Genomic DNA, 20,554 nt, shown 5'->3' with positions numbered 1-20,554 from the left:
TATATTGTTGATGAAGTACTACATGGGTATCCTAGCCCTCATACATGGTCGTATGATGTTTCAAAACTTGTGTTTTTGTTGACTTATGTCTTGGCCTGGGTTTTGCCCCCCTTTGTACCAACATCAAATTTTGTGTTGGAAGTTCTACATTGGGGTGAAACGTTCTCTAATAGAGACAACTTCATACATAGGATGCAAATTTGAGACCTCTGATTTAGGTTGAGAAAATGCTTACTATTCCGTGAATTGATGATCGCTTGAATGTGAACTTATGGTCTATTCTTTGATTAAATTTTCAGCTCTAATCACATTGATTATATAGTCTTTGATGCAGGCCGATCTATTTTGTTCTAAATAATGCGAAAATATGACTTAAAAAATGAGGGGAGAATACCTAATGCTTTTCAAACTCATTATAGAGATTCTCATGATGATTTTTTAGAAGAAAAAAAAATTGGGTGCTCCAAAGCACCAGATTCATAGGTTAATACACATGAAAAATCAAGAAAGTTGCGTAATTTCTAAAAGTCAGCTCGTAAATATGAAAATATACCTTAAGAAATGGTAGGACTAAACGTAATGCTTCTTAAACTCATTACAGAGGTTCTCATAAAGTTTTTTCAGGAAAATAATTTGGGTGCTCCAAAACGCCGGATCCATGGGCTAATACAACGAAAAATTAAGAAAGTTGCGTAATTTCTAAAAGTTGGCTTGTAAAATGTGAAAATATGCCTTAAAAAATGGTGAGACGATACGTAATGCTTCCCCAACTCATTACAGAAGTTCTCATAAAGTTTTTTCAGAAATTTTTTTTAGGTGCTTCAAGGGGCCAGATCCATAGGCTAACACACGTGAAAAATTAAGAAAATCGCATAATTCCTAAAAGTTGGCTCGTAAAATGTGAAAATATGCCTTAAAAAATGGTGAGACGATACGCAATGCTTCCCCAACTCATTACAGAGGTCCTTATAAAGTTTTTTCGAAAAAAAAAATTAGGTGCCCTAAGACGCCAGATTCATGGGCTAATACACATGAAAAACCAAGAAAATCACGTAATTCTTAAAAGTTAGCTTGTAAATGCGTAAATATGCCTTAATAATTGTGGGACTATACGTAATGTTTCCCCAACTCATTATGGAGGTCATCATAAAGTTTTTTCAGAATTTTTTTTTTTGNTTTTAAAAAATAATTTTAGGTGCCCTAAGGCGCGAGATTCATGGGCTAATACACATGAAAAACCAAGAAAATCGCGTAATTCTTAAAAGTTAGCTTGTAAATGCGTAAATATGCCTTAATAATTGTGGGACTATACGTAATGTTTCCCCAACTCATTATGGAGGTCATCATAAAGTTTTTTCAGAATATTTTTTTTGGATACTCTAAGGCGTCATATCCATGGGCTAATACACACAAAAATCGCTTAATTCCTACAAGTTGGATTGTAAATGCGAAAATATGTCTTAAAAATTGTTGGACTATATGTACTGCTTCCCCAACTCATCAATGAGATCCTCATAAAATTTTTTCAAAAAAAAAAGTTGTGTGCTCCAAGGCGCCAGATTCAAGGGTTAATACACATGAAAACCAAGAAAGTCACATAATTCCTAAAAGTTGGCTTGTAAATGCGAAAATATGCCTTGAAAATAGTGGAACTATATGTAATGCTTCCCCAACTCATTACGGAGGTCTTCCTTAAAGTTTTTTCAGAATTTTTTTTGGATTCTCCAAGGCCCCAGATCCATGGGCTAATACACACGAAAAATCAAGAATGGTGCGAAATTCCTAAGTGTTTGCTCTTAAATGCAAAAATATGCCTTAAAATGGTAGGATTATAAGTAATGCTTCCGCAACTCATTGAGAAGGTCCTCATAAAGTTTTTCAGAATTTCTTTTTGGGTGCTCCATGGCGCCAGATCCATGGGCTAATACACACGAAAAATAAAAAAAGTCGCGTAATTCTTAAAAATTGACTCGTAAATGCAAAAATATGCCTTAAAATGGTGGGCTTATACATATAAACAAAATCCAAGAACTATAATACACAAAAACTGGTAAATTCTTTATTTTCCATTTCGGGCCTCGCTTGAACTTGAAAATGTTGATGTGTGCCCCTCGAACCAACGCACGCCATTAAATAGGTTGTAAAAGACGCCCCCCAAAAGTTTTTATCGAAAAACACACAAAAAATATTGGCGCTAGATTCATGGACTAATACACACGAAAAGCCAAAAGCCAAGAAAGTGACGTAATTTTTAAAAATTGACTCGTAAATGCGAAAATATATTTTAAAATAATGGGACTATACATAATGATTCCCCAACTCATTATGCATTATGCAGGTCCTCATAATGTTTTTCAAAAAAAAATGTGTTTGCTCTAAGGCGCCAGATACATGGGCTAATACATATGAAAAAACCAAGAAAGTCGCGTAATTTCTAAAAGTTGGCTCGTAAATGCGAAAATTTTCCTTCAAAAATGGTGGGATCATATGTAATGCTTCCCCAACTTATTACAACGTCCTCATAAAGTTTTTTCAAAATTTTTTTTTGGGTTCTCAAAGGTGTCAGATTCATGTGCTAATACACACGGAAAATGAAGTACGTCGCGTAATTCCTAAAAGTTCACTCATAAATGTGAAAATATGCATTAAAAAATTGTGGGATGATACATAATGATTTTCCAACTCATTACGGAGGTCCTTATAAAGATTTTTCAAAAATATTTTTGGTTGCTCAAAGGCGCCAGATCTGTGGGATAATATATGCGAAAAACCACGAAAGACGCATAATTTCTAAAAGTTGGCTCGTAAATGTATAAATATCCCTTAAAAATAGTGGGACTATACGTAATGCTTCCCAACTCATTACATATGTCCTTATAAAGTTTTTTTCCGAAAAAAATTAGGGTGCTCCAATGCGCTAGATACATGGCTAATTTCTAAAAGTTGGTTCGTAAATGCGAAGATATGCCTTAAAAATGGTAGGACTATACGTAATTTTTCCCCAACTCATTACGGAAGTCCTCATAAAGTTTTTTCAGAAAAAAAAATTTGGATGATTTAAGGCGCCATGTACATGGGCTAATACACACGAAAAACTAAGAAAGTCACGTAATTTCTAAACGTTAGCTCATAAATGCGAAAATATATCTTAAAAATGGTGGAACTATACATAATGTTTCTCCAACTCATTACAGAGGTCCTCATAAAGTTTTCTTAAAAACTTTTTTAGGTGCTCTAAGGTGTCAGATCCATGGGCTAATACACACGAAAAACCAAGAAAGTCGCGTAATTCCTAAGAGTTTGCTCGTAAATGTGAAAATATACCTTAAAAAATGGTGGGACAATACGTATTACTTCTCAACCTCATTATGGAGGTCCTCATAAAGGTTTTTCATGAATTCTTTTTGGGTACTCTAAGGCGTCAGATCCATGAGCTAATATACATGAAAAACCAAAAAAGTCATTTAATTCCTAAAAGTTGGCTCGTAAATATGAAAATATGCCTTAAAATAGTGGGACTATATGTTATGCTTCCCCAACTCATTACGGAGTTCCTCATAAGATTTTTTCGAAAATTTCATTTGTGTGCTCTAAGACCCAAGATCCATAGCCTAATCAACATGAAAATCAAGAAAGTCTCATAATTCCTAAAAGTTGGCTCGTAAATGCAAAAAATTGCCTTAAAATGGTGGGACTATGTGTAATGTTTCCTCAACTCATTGTGGAGGTTCTCATAAAGATTTTTCAGGAAAAAAAGTTGTGTGCTCCAAGGCGCCAGATCAATGGGCTAATACACACAAAAAAATCAAGAAATATATGTAATTTCTAAAAGTTGTCTCGTAAATGAAAAAAATATGTCTCAAAATAGTGAGACTATACGTAACATTTCTCCAACTCATTAAAGAGGTCCTCATAAAGTTTTTCATAAACTTTTTTTGAGTGCTCCAAGGCACTAGATTCATGGACACACACGAAAAATTAAAAAAGTCGCGTAAATCCTAAAAAAATTGGCTCCACAAGCGAAAAAATACCTTCAAAAATGGTGGGACTATCTATATTGCTTCTCCAACTTATTACAAAGGTCCTCATAAAGTTTTTTCAGAAATTTTTTTGTGTGCTCCAAGGCCCAAATCTATGGGCTATAACACACGAAATATAGAAAAATCTTAATTTTCCATTTCGGACCTCATTTGAACTTGAAAATGTCGACGTTTTCCCCTTTGAACCAACGCACGCAAATAAGTAGGTCGTCACGGAAGCTCACAAAAAATTATTTGGAGCACATATAACCCAAAATTCATGGGTTATATAACACACGAAAAATGAAAAAAAAATTATTTTCCTTTTCGTGCCTAGTTTTAATTTGAAAATGTCTGTGTTTACCTTACTAAACCAACACACACCATTAAAAAAGGTCGTCACGTATGCCCACAAAAAAATTGGCCAAAAAACAAATGAAAAAATTAGCGCCAGATCCATGGGCTAATACGAAAAATCAAAAAAGTCGCGTTATTCCTAAAAGTTTGCTCGTAAATGCAAAATTATGCCTTAAAAATGGTGAAACTATACGTAATGGTTTTCCAACTCATTATGGAGGTCCTCATAAAGTGTTTTAAGAAAAAAAATTGATGCTTTAAGGCGCCAGATCCATGGCTAATACACACGAAAAAACTAAGAAAGTCGTGTAATTTCCAAAAGTTGGCTTGTAAATGGGAAAATATGTCTGAAATGGTGGGACTATATGTAATGTTTCCCCAACTCATTATGGAGTTCCTCATAAAGATTTTTCAGAAAAAATATTTGGGTACTCCAAGGCGCCAAATTCATTGGCTAATACACACCAAAAATCAGGACAGTCGCGTAATTTGCAAAAGTTGGCTCATTAATTTGAAAATATGTCTAAAAAATGGTGGGACTATACGTAATGTTTCCGCAACTCATTATGGAGGTCATCATGAGGTTTTTTCAGAAATTCTTTTGGGTGCTCTAAGGCGCCAGATCCATGAGCTAATACACAAAAAAAAATAAGAAAGTCATGTATTTACTAAAAGTTAGCTCATAAACGCGAAATTTTTCCTTAAAAAATTGTGGGACAATTTGTAATGCTTCTCCATCTCAATATAGAGGTCCTCATAAAGTTTTTTTGGAATATTTTTTGGGTGCTCCTACGCGCCAAATCCATGGGCTAATGCACCGAATAACCAAAAGGTTACGTAATTCCTAAAAATTTACTCGTAAATGTGAAAATATGCCTTGAAAAACCGTAGGACTATACGTAATACTTCCACAATTCATTACGGAGGTCCTTATAAAAAATTTTCAGAAAATAAAAAATTGGTTGCTCCAAGGCGCCAGATCCATGGGCTAATACACATAAAAAACCAACAAAGTCACGTAATTCCTAAAACTTGGCTCGTAAATGCGAAAATATGCCTTAAAAATAATAGGACTATACGTAATGCTTCCCCAACTCATTACAGAGGTCCTCAAAAAGTTTTTTCTCAAAAAAATTTGGGTGCTCAAAGGCGTTAGATCAATGTGTTAATACACACGAAAAACCAAGAAAGTCGCGTAATTCCTAAAAGTTGGTTCGTAAATGTGAAAATATGTCTTAAAAATGGTGGGACTATACGTAATGCTTCCCTAACTCATTACGGAGGTTCTCATAAAGTGTTTTCAAAAATTTGGGTGCTCTAATGCGTTAGATCCATGGGCTAATACACACGAAAAATAAATAAAATTGCGTAATTTCTAAACGTTGGCTCATAAATGCGAAAATATGTCTTAATAATGGTGGGACTATACATAATGTTTCTCCAATTCATTACGGAAGTCCTCATAAAGTTTCCTTAGAAAAAAATTGGGTGCTCCAAGGCGTCAGATTCATGGGCTAATACACAAGAAAAATCAAGAAAGTCGTGTAATTTCTAAAGTTGGATCGTAAATGTAAAATTTGTCTTTAAAATGGTGAGACTATACGTAATGCTTCCTTAACTCATTACGGAGGTCCTCAGAAAGTTTTTTCAGAAAAAAGTTTTGGGTGCTCCAAGGCGTCAAATCCATGGGCTAATACACACGAAAAATAAAGAAAGTCGCGTAATTTCTGAACATTGGCTCATAAATGCAAAAATATGCGTTAATAATGGGACTACTTATTATGGAGGTCCTCAAAAAGTTTTGTTAGAAAAACAATTGTGTGCTCCAAGGCGCCAGATTTATGGGCTAATACACACAAAAAATCAAGAAAGTCGCGTAATTCCTAAAAGTTGGATCATAAATGCGAAAATTTACCTTAAAATGGTGGGACTATACATAATGTTTCCCCAACTTATTACAAAGGTCCTCATAAAGTTTTTTCAGAATTTTTTTTGGGTGCTCCAAGGCGCCAGATCCATGGGTTAATACACACAAAATCTAAGAAAGTCGCATAATTTATAAAAGTTTTCTCATAAATGCAAAAATATGTCTTTAAAATTGCGGGACTATATATAATGCTTCCCCAACTCATTAAGAAGTTCCTTACAAAGCTTTTTCAGAAAAAGTTTTTGGGTTCTCCAAAGTGTCAGATTAATACACAAAAAATTAAGAAAGTCGCGTAATTTCTAAAAGTTGGCTCGTAAATCCTAAGTAATCAATCCAAGTATGGAATATATTATTATGCGGAGTAATATCTATGTAGTAATGTAAGAAACCAAATTTTATTATTAGTCCGTTAAATTAACTATATACATCTTATTTAGAGATTCAGTAGAATCCCACGGTTGTCACTGCACGAACATACTAAGAAGTCTCACATTTACTTTACTCTTATTGATGATTTGATTGTCTTGGACCATGAAGACTCCAATCATGATCCCGTTTTCCATTCCAATCACGATGATAAACCTAGTAGTACACTGCCTTATTTGTACGTACTTTAGTGAATGGAACACACCCACACCCCCAAATCAAGTAAGAAAGAAGCAATTTTTTCGGCGACGACTAAGTCACTCTTGACTCTATTTATTATTATGGTGAATCAACATATCATGATGTCAATCTGAGAGTGTAATTTAAACAAGTTTTCACTTAGAATAACAAGAATCAAGCAAAACAACCAACATAATAGTGCTAAGTTTCAATTTGCCCATGTGTCAACTTTGCAAATTAGTAAAACTTAAGAATTTGAGAAGCCCCCACATAATAATTTTTTAATTGAGCAAAGATTTGGGCAGATATATCTTTTGGATTTTTGTTATGCACCACAAAGCATTATGTAATGCTTATCCTTACTTTTTTCATCTTTTTTAATAAATGTGACCTCATGCATATTCAAAGTTCAGGTTTGACATTATTTTAATGAAACCAAGACAAACATTTATGGTATTAAGGAATTGTATAACAGACAATGCAACCTTTGGCTACTATACCAAAACTAGTGATGCAAAAAAAGTAGAACTTTGATGTAGATTCAGAATTTGACGTTTAAGGGTGTCTATATAATGACATAAAGTTAAATACTATAGTATTAATCAAGTTTATAATTAAATAGTTGGAGATACATATGGATTTATTAATATATATATATACAATGTCATGGGTATGGATACAATATACTCAGTGTAATCTCACAAGCAGGGTTTCGAGAGAATCAGATGTATGCAAGTTTGTAAGGTATAAAGAATATTTTCGATAGGTCCTCGATTAGGTATAATATTAAATGAAAACTGAAAAAATCCTTTTTGATGATCTAATATATCTAAAGCCAATGGTGGTGTTTCCACAAACTAGCTAGTGTACATTATCCACCTACTTTTGCTATGTAATTAATTTCTCTATACAATTTTGCTATTTTTATGTGTACTACTATATAAAGAGTGTCACTTTCTCAAATTGTTGCAACCATAGAACAAATATACATCATATATACATGGCTTTCAAATTGCAACTTGTAACTATGCAAGAAGAGAAATTACGAAAAGGGCCTTGGCTCGACGAGGAAGACGAGAGACTAGCATATGTTATCGCCATTTTAGGTGAACGTCGTTGGGATGCCTTAGCAAAAGCTTCAGGTAATAGATAATACTTCAAACTTATAGAATGTATAACAATCTAAGCATATTTCGTATCGATAAAATAAGTACGTGACATATTAGGTGCAGCCCCTTAGACCTTAGTGGCACAATTTAATTAAAGTCATCATGTGGGCCTAGCTAGGCCCAAAGGGACATTAATATCAATAGTAGGTCGGATTGTTGCCTATATAGCATAAAATTCTTTTATTCAGGATCTTTACACAAATAACCTATTGAATTTACTGTTTATTTTTTCTTGCTGATATGTAATTTATTTAACGGTGTTCGGAATTTAATACCATGCAGGGCTGAGGAGGAGTGGGAAAAGCTGCAGATTAAGATGGATGAACTATCTTAGACCTAACTTAAAACATGGCCATATCACTCAAGATGAAGAACATCTAATTATTAAACTTCAGAAACAATTGGGAAACAAGTAATTAATTAATTAATAAATCTCCTTAGTTAATTTTTATGTTTTTCACAAGAAAAATTCTCTATTTCACTTTGCTAATTGAATTTAATTTTCTAACTTAATTTAACAGGTGGTCAAAGATTGCTAAACAATTGCCAGGAAGAACTGATAATGAAATAAAGAATTATTGGAGAAGTCATTTGAGAAAGAAAGCACTTATTTATGAACAAGGTCCAATTCAACATTCTCCTTAATTTCTCACATTATTCACTTCTTTGTGTTATCTATAAGTCAGGAATTTGAGTCGTGAAATTAGTTATTGATATTCGTTTTAAGCTATATCGCCTACATTAAATCCTCTTGTGAAGTCTTTATCCGGGCCTTGCACAAACACATGGTACTTTGTGCATTGGATTGTCTTTTTTTAAAAAAAAAAATCACTATATATAATTACATATATTGTACTTTACCATTAAGGGAAGCTCGGTGCACAAAACTTCCACTATGGGCAGGGTGTGAAGAAGAGGCAGAACATAAGGGTCTATTGTATGCAATCTTACCCGACATTTATGAAAGAAGTCGTTTCCACAGTTCGAACCCATGACCTCTTAATTATATGACAACAACAATATCAGTCACTCTCTAATGCTCCCCATCTATTTATTATAAACTATCAAATCAATAATTATTAAACGGAGTTACCAATAATTATCTGATTAGCTAATCATTTTATTTTGTGTTACAGAATGTTTTGGAGGCAATATTACAAGTAGTAATTCAGAACCAAAATCATCATTTGGAAAAGTTGATGAATCCTCAAGATTGTTGGATTGGATGATACCAAGTTGGTCATATGAACAAAATCAAATGGAACATCACATGTACTTTTGTACAATATTAAACCTATGTTCTTGTAATGCTTCTTATCAAGATGAAAATATTAGTAGCACATGGGATGATATTTCATCATCTTCTATTTGGGAATAATAATTAAATTAAGAAATTAAAAAGAGTTTGAATTGTATAGACAAGTGTGAATTAATGTAATTTCTTCATTTTGAAGGGAAAAAAAGAACTTGAGGGACAAAAGATGCCAATATATTTGAGTTAATCTAGTTATTTATTAAATTTAACTTTGATTTTCTTGAATTTATTTGACAGACTTTATTCGACGTGAAATTTGTTATGTTCATGAAAAATCTCTAGTGATCAATACTCAATTACTCATCATATTTGTTACTAACATTGTTTATTTGGATATTTCGAAGTCATGTATCTTGAATTTATTAATTTGATCATTTTTCACGTGTATTAATACATTATCATTAGTATATTTTACACAAATTCAACTAATTACATTCTATCCCTATTTTACTTTTTCAAATTACAAAAATTCCTTAAAATCCCATAATAATGTTTCCTTATTAGTATTATTATTATTATAAAACCTTAAACTCATATTTCTAGGGAGGGGGATGAAATCCCATCCTAATATGTTCGAATAAATTAAATAAATCCTCCAATATATAAACAAAACTAAACACTAGCTTATAATATGCACGTTTTATTTCTTTCGAAAAAATTGGAGATAATTTTTATATAATATCCCTTCATTGCCATAGGTCATCAAGTAGGTTAAAGTATACAATCACCACCAATTGAAAAATAATGCCATCCCAAAGATAAGTACTCAAAATATACATGATTTTTTAAAAAAATAAAAAATGGGATGCTAATAATATCATTTTAATTAAACTTCATTTAACCCATTGGATAATGATTTAAAATCAAATCCCTCCTATTAAAAAAAGTGGATAATCTTCTTTCTTCATCCATCTCAGGATGTTTAGTAAGCAAGTTAGACAATTTGGATATAAAGTGGAAAAAACAACTTGATCATGTCATTTGTCATTAACAAGTTATTAATTATTTCTTAAAAAGTAATAAATAAGTTGGTTGGATGTTGGAGTGTGACAAACAAAATAATTAGAGAAGAATATCATCATCTATTTAGTTCAATTTGTCTCCTAATAAATTAATAAACACTTTTTTAATTGTTATGAACAATCCATTTTTTTAATATTATTGTCGATGTAATTATGAAAAAATAAAATAAACTTTAATTTTCCATTAACTCAAGACATTTGATCTCGTAAAACTCTTATATTTCATAGAAGTAAATTCTTATTGCAAATAGCATTATCTATTAATGTATCTCCTCCTAGACTTATGTTGATTCTGAATTATTTATCACTAAGTTGTTTTCAAGAACCAGCAAAAGAGAAAAAAACATTAAAAAAAATTGGACTGTAATATAAGAAGTTGTAAATCTTCACTTTATATTTAGGAACCATCTGATTACTTCTTAGTTGACATATAAAACATGTAAAATTCTATATTTTACTTCAAATCAATTAGTATATATATACACATCGAAGATTATAGTAATATAGTAACTACATGTATATCCTTTGTTAAAGGGCTAGAATTTATAAGATTGCTTTTAATAATTGAATCTAAATTAGTGAATATATGAAATATCACATATAATATATACTCCTCGATCTTTAATTAGATAATTATCATAAAACTTAGTAAGAGTTCTGCAAATTATATAATGATGACCCATTATTACTTAGTTCCTCTTGACTCAATCCATATAATTTGAGCAAATTATTTTAACTCGCTCATTTCACACCCGCTAATGATCATGTAAAAATATAATCTTGTAAATTTTTCTTGATTAAAGAGTTCAGGGCGACAATTATGCCACCACAGATAAATTAAGTACCTTCAAAACACATTAACAACAATTTCAAAATAGTTGCAAAAAAAAGGACAATTTGTTTTCCTTTTTTTTTAAATGTCTTAATTTTCTTAAGACCACAATAAGGCTAACAATGTCATTAGAAAATTAAATAACAAGGAGAAATTAGAGTAAATTGTAGAGCTTCTAGACTCTTCATCACCACCATAATCGTCGTCGGAGTCGCCGGAAATTGCCACGAGATCTTCCCCTCCACCGTCGTCTCCGGCGGATTCGGTGTCATTGTTGGTGGCAGCAGTCCATTTTCCACTGTTGCTGCCCCTGCTTATTGTCATAAAATTTTCCATTTTAGTAAACTCAAAATAAGAACTATAGTCATAAAAAAATCATTAATTCCATTTACTATTTCTATTGATTGATCCGACTAATTTAGATTTGAATCACACTGATTTACTAAAAGTTCATAAAGGGGATTTAAATAATTATTAGAATGTCCTATTTAGAATTTGAACATGTGATCGATGAACCGCCTTAAGTTACATACCTAAAAAAAATCCTTATATCAAGGAAATTATTTGGTTAAATAGAACCAAAAAAAATAAATTAATTTGATCTATTTGTGCAACAAATTTTTTTATATAAAAGGGACTCAATTAAACCCCTTTTCATCTTATTTTTATTTGTTATAGCAATAATTTTCATCTTATTCATAATAACTCAATTAAACCCCTTTTCATCTTATTTTTATTTGTTATAGCAGATAATTTTTTTATCTTATTCATAATTACAAGAAGCTTATGTATAAATATCTTTTGAATATTTTAATAATATAAAAAAAAATCATTTACTAACTATATATATAACTAAAACATTTTTTTATTGTAACTAGTGGGGAGCATGTTCCATTTGGATTCTTGAAAATTCAAATTTGATGAGACATATTTTCTTAGACATAATTCTTGTGTCACTAAGAAAATATTAAAGTACCCTAAATTATTATTACTACAACTAGGAACATTAGTACTAATAATTATTAGTCACAAAAGTCTTAAAGAGGGGACTATTAAGGTGTTGATTACTCTAATTAGAGTAACATAAAGAACCAAAAGTGTGATAGAAAAAGTGAAAAAGTAAAGTTTAGGGGGGAAAGTGAAAAAGAAGGAAAGTAAAAGGAGTTAACCTGTGAATAAGAACACCAGCATTTAAAGTAATTTGGTCAATAAAATCAGCAGATTTGGGCTCCACACTATAAGCTTTTTCATATTTAACTTCAACTTCTTCACCAGAGGCCACAAAGTATGCTCCATTTGCCATTACATCCCCTTCACTTCTCCAATTCCAATTTCTCCATTTTCCTTCATCTGTGTCCACTCTTTTTGTTACCTATAATCGATCAGTGACAAAATCAGAAATTTTAGTAAAACACGTCGAAATATGAAAAGTAGTAATTTGGATGTTAGTTGACACCTTTTAAACTGATCCACCAATGTCTGTTGTCAGTCAGAGATGGAGTCAAGAGAATTAGTTTATGGATTATGAATCATAGTTGTTATTTTATTTATCGAATTCTACATGAATTATTTGTAGATATTAAATATTTTTTATGATGTAAATATATAATTAAAATTATTAAATTCTGCTGAACATGTGACTTTGAATGTGGCTCACCACTTCATGTAATGTCCCACACACATCACATCTCACATTAATGGGCATCCAATGCAATTTAAAGCACAAAATTTGACTAAACTATTACGAATCCTCAGTTATCATTTTTTTTTAAAATTTGAATTCATTTTAAGTTTATGTTGCTTTGACCTTTTTGAAACAATATCGAACGCATGTCAAATTCTTTAAAATTAATATTTTAAAAAATTTAACACGTACCAATTTACATATTGAAAAAATTGAGCAAATAATCTCAAGCTAATAATATATAAAATAAGACTAAAAACAAAAAGTATTAGTTGTTCTCTTTATATTTTCTATTGGTATAAAAATACTAGACATGACTAAAAAGAATGGAAAGCATGGGACCTAAAGTAGAAAAGATAAAACAAAGTATTTAGACATTTTTAAATAATGTGACTCATTACTTTAATCCAAATACACCCAAACTTAAAATTCTTTTCCAAATTAGTACTCTTTCTTTAATTAAAGACATGTTAGTCTTATTTTATTGCATGAAAAAACAGAAAGAAAAAAGAAGACGAGCATAATGTTATATTTCAAATAATTAAGTTCAACCAATTCTTTATGTATAATATATGTATAATCAGTATATATCGACTAGGAAAAATAAACGGACAAAAATTAAAAGTGTACCTCTTTAGCAAAAGGGTCAAAGGGTGCAATATATCTATTTCCTTGGCTGTTGATAGTAGGACTTCCACTTCCACCAATTGCATACATTTCCCATCTTGTAAAATCATTATTGACAACATGAATATATCCTCTTCTACACCTTGGCATTCTTTGAATTAATTTTTTACCAAAATGATTAAATGATATTGTGACTTGCATACCTGAATCTGGCAAATAATCATCACTATGTCCCAATAACATTACCTCATTATGATGTGAAAAATGATTATTTGATATCGTTATCCCCGTTGACCCCATAACTACATCAATTAATCCATCTTTACAATTGGACAATGAACAATGGTCTATCCATATGTCTCGTGACCCGAATATCGAGATTCCATCCCCATCCGACTTGCCTCGGTATCCGAAATGTGTAGGGCTCGAACGTACGTTCGTATAGCCCGATTCGTAACAATGATGTACGTGTATGTTGTGGATTATAACGTTGGAGATATATTGTAACGTTATGCAACCCCCTCCCGTTATGTGCACGTTGACCCCACGTCCGTCTAGGGTTTTGTGCGAGTTGAAAATGAGCTCTTCCGAGAGTTTAATCTCCATATTGGCTGAGAATACTATCCATAACGGTTCCTCTTGGATGACTCCGTATCGGAGAGTGCCAGGTGGCGGGTTCACGGGGTCGGGGTCCGAGGATGAGGTGACCACGTAGTAACGACCGCCTTTCCCACCGAGGGCGTATTGACCGAAACCGATGGCGCAATCGGCTAGTCTTTGGCGATTTAATTGCCAACTATGGTCACATCGCCAACAATCATCGATAGGGTTGCCCGTTTGACAAGAGGATTGGTCACTACTTGTGTAAGACAACATTTTTCTTCTTGATTGGAAAATTGAGAGTGATGCATTCACTTTCCTGCAATAACTTATTGTTAATTTATAATTGAGAAACTATAATAGATAATGATGTACGATTTGAAATTCATTGAATAATAAGTTCATTCAACATGGGTGAATTTGTAATATGTGTTGAACACACATGTCGCGCAATCCACTATTGTCACTAGACCAAAGCCCTAAGGAGGAAAGGAACTTTAATTATTTAAACATTGAAAATATGAAAGGTACAAGAGATTACGCTAATAAAATGTATCAGTATATATAAGTTAAATCCCAGCGAAAAGTTTGAGTAAGGAATATGAAATTGCATCTTATAAGAAAAAGAATAAAAGAAATGTTTTGTGGTCAATGATGTAAATGAACAAAATGTTTCCCTCTAGCTTTATATATGTTTGTACAAACAAGGCAATGAGTTATGGAACATTTAAACAAGTCACAAAACAAAAAGAGAAAAGCTATATGGATTTCTATCTATGGCTGAAAAACAATAATTCCACTAATTAAAGTGATTTGAGGGCCTACAAGTAGATATTCATAAAAGGAGAAAGCTATGATTTTTTTTTTTTTTAAAAAAAAAAAAGAGAGAAAAATAAGCAACCAATAAATATTCATATCTACCTACATTAAGAACACTTTAAAAGTTAATTAAAGCTCATAAAGCCAAACTAAAAAACAAGAAAAAATCCAAACCCTCTCCCTCCTTAAAAAAATAAAATAAAATAAAAAAACAAAAGAATGAAGAAGATAAACTTAATTTTTGCAAGAAATCAAACTCTAAACTAATCAAAAGGAATACAAAATTTGCTCATTATTTACAAAGTCTCTTGAATGTAGAGGGTAAAATGTTAATTAACACCTCATTCTTAAGAAAAAATAAATGAAAAAGAACAAAATGTGGGATTATTAACCTTTATTTCGTTTGTCTAGTATCTGTATTGAGGCCTCGATTAACTCAGTTTTTATTGCGTACTAAAGGAGAAAAATGTTCCTTATCAAGAAAATTCATACTCAAAACTCGTACACAAGACCTCGTATCCATCCTACCTAGTGGGGAGTCCCACATTATGGAAAACAGAACATGTAAAGAACAGAGGAGCAAGCAGACAACAGAGAAAGACATAAACAAGAAAAAATAAATGAAATGTGGTACAATAACCTATAATTTTTATTTTAATTTTTAAGTTTTCCAGCCGTTGCTCAGTACTCATAGTAAATCCCCGACTAATTCAGATTTACATTATATAAAACTCATAAAAGAAGGAAGCTTCCTTCTAGATAAATAATAACCGCAACATTGTCATCATATCGTATTATCATCCCATTGCCACGCTTCATATCAATAAAGAAAAAATCCATACCCAAACATGTTTTTTTAGGTGTGTTCGCTACGAAGTAAAATGTATTTAATTATCTCCATTTGGAAAAATAAATTCTTTAGGAAAAGTGTTAAATGACTTCTCTAACCGAAATACAGAAAACAAGTTCCACGAGTATCATTCCCTGTTTATTAATTATGTTTTCACTATCCTCAAACACACCTCACCTTCACCTCAACCCCGTAACCTTCATCCCTACCACCCCACACCCCCACCTCTTGTTCAAGAATGTGGAATTCTACATTGTGAAAAAACAGAACATATAGCAAATATACAACATTGAAAGACACAAAACAAGTTAAAATCATAAAAAAAATAAATGTTTTTTATTACCTATTAACTTCAAGAGCAACAGCTTCAGGATCAGGATGCTGACCAGGGAGAGTAGTGACATTCAAGAAAATCCCAAAAGCAAATGGAAAAAATGAAGTTAAAATCAAGAAAATCACAATGTAGCTTCTTTGAAACATATTTTCTACAATAATATTTGAGTGTTTTTTTTTTGTTGTGTGTGTTTTTGGGGTTAGTGAGTTAGCTGCATTGTGGACAAGTTTAGTGAGAAAATAGAGTGTGTATTGTGTAGACTCTGGAAAAAGATAACAAGTGATAGGTATATGTATTTTCTACTTTCTAACATGATTTTATAGTGTCATCGTTTAAGAGAAAATCTTACCCTTGGATTCACTCATGATTTAATAGTGCAAAAGCAATAGAGGGTTTTTTTTCTTTTTCGATTAACGGTAAAGTTGTTTTCGTGTGTGTGATATATGTATAAGTTACTATTTTGAGAAATGGAATTAACCAATGATATTTGTGATAGGATAGACTACACTTGTATTCGTATGATTTTATTATATGTCACATATTTGAATCGTTGAATTTATTTGTGTGATGATAGATAGGTTATCTATATTTTATTACTTTTATAGTGGGCTTAAGTCATCGACTGCCTCTTAAAATTGTCCGCATAATTCACTTAGACACCTCAACTAAGACTTGTACCTATTGAACACCTAAATTGTTCAAAACATGTACCTATTAAACACAAAATGCTGATATGGCAAAAAATGTGTTTTGCACTTCCCTGAAGCGCGTGAAAAGATTCAAAATACTGTCTTTTTGAAATTTTTTTACATTTTTTCTTCTTTTATTGACACTTGAAACATTTTTCTTCTTTCATTTACATTTTTTTCCAAAAAGAAAAGGACTCCACTCCCTACTTATCATCTTCTTACTTTAGTTTGCAAAACTTTCTTCATTTGAGCTCCAACATTATTTTTCTTTCTTTTTTATAAAAAAAAGAATATTATTTCTTCCAAATATGAAGATAAATGAAACTCAACTATGAAGATTCAGATTTGAAAGAAAGTAAGTCATATGATTTATTTCAAATCTCATAAAAATAAGAAACAAATATGAAGAAGAAGAAAGAAGATAAATGATTTTTACGTATAAAAAAAGTTAGCCGATATTTGTTTATCACAATTTTCGAACAAAGATTTTTACTCAAATTCATATATAAACCCATTAAATTTATCAAAAATGATATTCAAAAATTTGAAAGAATTAATTTTTGCGCTATCAATTTCATTTTGTCATTGATGTAAAAATGAATAACCGCTGGCAAAATTTTCATTCTTCTTCACTCTTAGTATGAAAATGTATATATATATTTTTTTTAAAGTTAATCTTCAAGTTATTTGAAAAAATTAGGTTTTGTGATTTGAGAAAGAATGTGTTTTGGGAAGAAGATGAAGATGAAAGAGGGTTGGGTAGGAGGGGGTGGGGTTGGGTAGAATAGGTTAATATTTTCATTTTTTTTCTTTTTCTTTTAAAAAAAATTAGATATAAAAAGTGTTTGAAATAATTTTAAACAATTTCTTTTTTTTATAATTTTCTGGGCCCAGTGCCACATGTTATTTTTTAATTAACCGTTTTGCAACGTCACCGCAAGTGTATCACACACTCTTCATATATTTTGCTAATTATCAAAAAATGCCTAATAGGAACAATTTTTGAATTGATAAAAGTGTTCAATAGGTACTAGTTTTAGTTGAGGTGTCTAAGTGAATTATGCGAACAAATTTAAGGAGCCGCTAATGACTTAAGCCTTTATAGTGTGTACATGAACGAGTGATGCTTTGAATATTACTACATTTTGTATTTAGTTTATTATTTTTATCAACTTTTTATTGAAAATTTTGTTAGCACATTCAACAATTTCCCTCTTAAATTAAGTTCTACATGGCACAAACCGAGTTAGTTCTTCATAGCTCGTCATCTCATATTCTATCTTAGAAATTAATTATGTGTCACTCATATTATTCGAATTTATATAAATATAACAATCAAACCTCACATGCTTAGCTTCTATTATGTGTGAGCGTATCCACGCTACAAGTAAAGATAATAAATCGGTTTGTATATGAGTGATGACAGTAAATTGAATCCACATTATCATTCTGTGACATTTGTATACTCATCTTTTTTAAACTAGCGACTCAATATTAATCGTTGGACTAGTTCAAATCAAATATACTCTTAATATGATTATTAAGATGTAATATTATCTGTTTTGAACTAAACACACGATTTTCTTCAAATCATCTCACATCATTTAAAATGTCACTTATTCACCAACTCAACGTCCCGAAATCAACCTCACCACCCCCTACCAACCCCATCAACCCAATCCAATAAAAAGAGTAGAAGATAAAAAGGATGAAAAGGTATAGTCTCAACCTTCTTTTAATGAATTTTTCATACTTTATTGTCAATAAAACTGGTTTGGATATTGGGGAAATTAAAAAAATCTTTATATTGGGGAAATTAAAAAAATCTTTATAGTGGACCACTCAAGTCCTAATTTGAGGGCCATGTATAACTGACCTATGTCTTTTAACATTAATTTTTTGTCATAATAATAGTAATAATTCTACTTCTCACTTCCTCTCTAGGAATTGGAGACAATTTTGAATAGCAACTTTCTGGTATCATGGAAGGGTAAAACCCACTTCTTATTTTATTTATTTTGAAAAAAGGAGGTAAAATTCACTTATGGTCAATTTTTACATTATATATATTGTGATTATAGAATAATATTAATATGATAAAGCTTCAAATTCTATGATGTTATTTGTAGAATTTAAAACCTCATGATAAACAATATTTTTTTTAAAATGTGGATGATTTATCAAAATAGCCTAAAATGGAGTCATGACTTTGTAACTCGCTTGCTTCATAAACAAAACTTAAGTATAACAAATTTTACCCATGAATAAAACCTTTATTTTTTTACTTTGAACGTTTGTCCATGGAAGAAGCGAAATCAAAGGTCAAAATCACTTATTTTCAAGATTATTGAGCATAATTTCTTGGAAAAATGGTATTTGCATGTTATTTCGTCATCTCGAGACTCATTTTACGATTTACAAGAATGATCTTGGATGGGATAGTCTTAGCTTTTTACTTTAAAAGTTTGTTTATCGAACAAGCGAAAGTCAAAAGTTTAAAATCATTCATTCTCAAAGTCATTGATAATTATTTTGATGTGTCATTGACACTTGAGCCCTTATTTTGTGTTGGTCTTTACCGTATACCCCTCATAACAAACAAGAAATATTCGTAAGACATAAATATATATATTTTTATGTTATAATATCTCCCAAATTATATTCACACGACTTCAGTTTCTAAAAACACATATGTCCCACTGGACAATATTTCAATTGCTAAAGGATAAATATTAATGATCAACTCATTTTAAGGATAAGTAATTAAGGGTCGATGCATTTTAAAAGCAATTCGTGCAATTTTTCGTACTCTCTTTATATTACTAATAATTTATATGACTCACATTTCATTTTGACTATTAGAAAAATGACAATTTATATTTAACAACAATTAAATTTTAAAATATATATTTTAATCTTAATGAAATTATTTAGAGCATATGTATGACTTATTCTAAAACACAATTTCTTATAATTATTTTTTTTCAAATATTATATATATCAAATTAAAATATGTCACGTAAATTAAAAATAGAAGTATTAATGGTAGCTAGAGCCCATTCTCAAAGACCACTATGGCTTGTTGGGACAGAGAACACTTTGCAAAAAGAACCTTCTTTTTTAAGCCTTTAGAACCGTAATTTGCTCAGTTTTTTAGGTTAGAACTGAAAAGTTACCCTAATTTTTGGCTCCATATATACCTTTTCCTTTTTTTGCCCTTTTAAATAAAGTTAATAGGGTCTTTTTTACTGTCCCAAGAAACAAATTGATTGTTATCAAATTATGACCATCACCGTAGTAATATATCAGTAATTATTTTTAAAATTACTGGACCTTCACACCTGATATTTTTAAAATATTAACCTGCCTTTATAACTTTTCCAATTTTTAAAATAATATTACTGTAGTCGAATTCAAAATTTAAATTTAATAGATTTAAGTTTAAAGCTTTTTAGCAGTAAACTCACTGTATTTTTATAATATAGTTGAACTATGTATTCAACAATGTCGAGTTTTGCTAAGTAAATTAAAAAGATTAAAATCTTAAATTATAAATTTCAATTTCTTACTTCACCTCAACTTTCAATAAAATAAACCCGCATTCACTATCAAGTAGTGATGTTGTCATCTTAAGGAAAGGTAATTATATTTTTTAAAATCCAATTTTAGATTAATTAAATCTAAATTAATAATATAATATATAA

At 30.9% G+C, this 20,554-nt stretch overlaps 2 protein-coding genes across 2 annotated transcripts; one reads left to right on the top strand and one right to left on the bottom strand.

Moving 5' to 3' along the window:
- The first annotated feature begins 7,936 nt into the window (after positions 1 to 7,936).
- Positions 7,937 to 8,723, top strand: LOC125870026 (transcription factor MYB27-like). The gene is made up of 3 exons (XM_049550395.1): positions 7,937 to 8,051; positions 8,361 to 8,490; positions 8,600 to 8,723. The coding sequence occupies exons 1-3, from the start codon at positions 7,937 to 7,939 to the stop codon at positions 8,721 to 8,723; spliced, it is 369 nt and encodes a 122-aa protein (XP_049406352.1).
- A 2,476-nt stretch (positions 8,724 to 11,199) lies between these two features.
- LOC125871815 (probable pectate lyase 12) lies at positions 11,200 to 16,392 on the bottom strand. The gene is made up of 4 exons (XM_049552492.1): positions 16,171 to 16,392; positions 13,562 to 14,477; positions 12,417 to 12,619; positions 11,200 to 11,557 (listed from the first exon to the last, which is right to left on the bottom strand). The coding sequence occupies exons 1-4, from the start codon at positions 16,305 to 16,307 to the stop codon at positions 11,347 to 11,349; spliced, it is 1,467 nt and encodes a 488-aa protein (XP_049408449.1). The 5' UTR covers positions 16,308 to 16,392; the 3' UTR covers positions 11,200 to 11,346.
- Positions 16,393 to 20,554: the final 4,162 nt, after the last annotated feature.

The sequence above is a fragment of the Solanum stenotomum genome, chromosome 7, assembly GCF_019186545.1.
Source record: "Solanum stenotomum isolate F172 chromosome 7, ASM1918654v1, whole genome shotgun sequence".
Taxonomy (NCBI): Eukaryota; Viridiplantae; Streptophyta; class Magnoliopsida; order Solanales; family Solanaceae; genus Solanum; species Solanum stenotomum.
This window is presented reverse-complemented; position numbering and strand designations above follow the sequence as displayed.

What these genes read in the sequence shown, in the direction of transcription:
- LOC125870026 (XM_049550395.1), top strand. Translation starts at nt 7,937, where the DNA reads ATGCAAGAAGAGAAATTACGAAAAGGGCCTTGGCTCGACGAGGAAGAC. An exon ending in TGCCTTAGCAAAAGCTTCAG is followed by an intron (nt 8,052 to 8,360) that starts GTAATAGATAAT and finishes AATACCATGCAG; the next exon opens with GGCTGAGGAGGAGTGGGAAA. An exon ending in CAGAAACAATTGGGAAACAA is followed by an intron (nt 8,491 to 8,599) that starts GTAATTAATTAA and finishes TTAATTTAACAG; the next exon opens with GTGGTCAAAGATTGCTAAAC.
- LOC125871815 (XM_049552492.1), bottom strand. Translation starts at nt 16,307, where the DNA reads ATGTTTCAAAGAAGCTACATTGTGATTTTCTTGATTTTAACTTCATTT. An exon ending in TTGACCCTTTTGCTAAAGAG is followed by an intron (nt 12,620 to 13,561) that starts GTACACTTTTAA and finishes GATCGATTATAG; the next exon opens with GTAACAAAAAGAGTGGACAC. An exon ending in GCTGGTGTTCTTATTCACAG is followed by an intron (nt 11,558 to 12,416) that starts GTTAACTCCTTT and finishes GACAATAAGCAG; the next exon opens with GGGCAGCAACAGTGGAAAAT.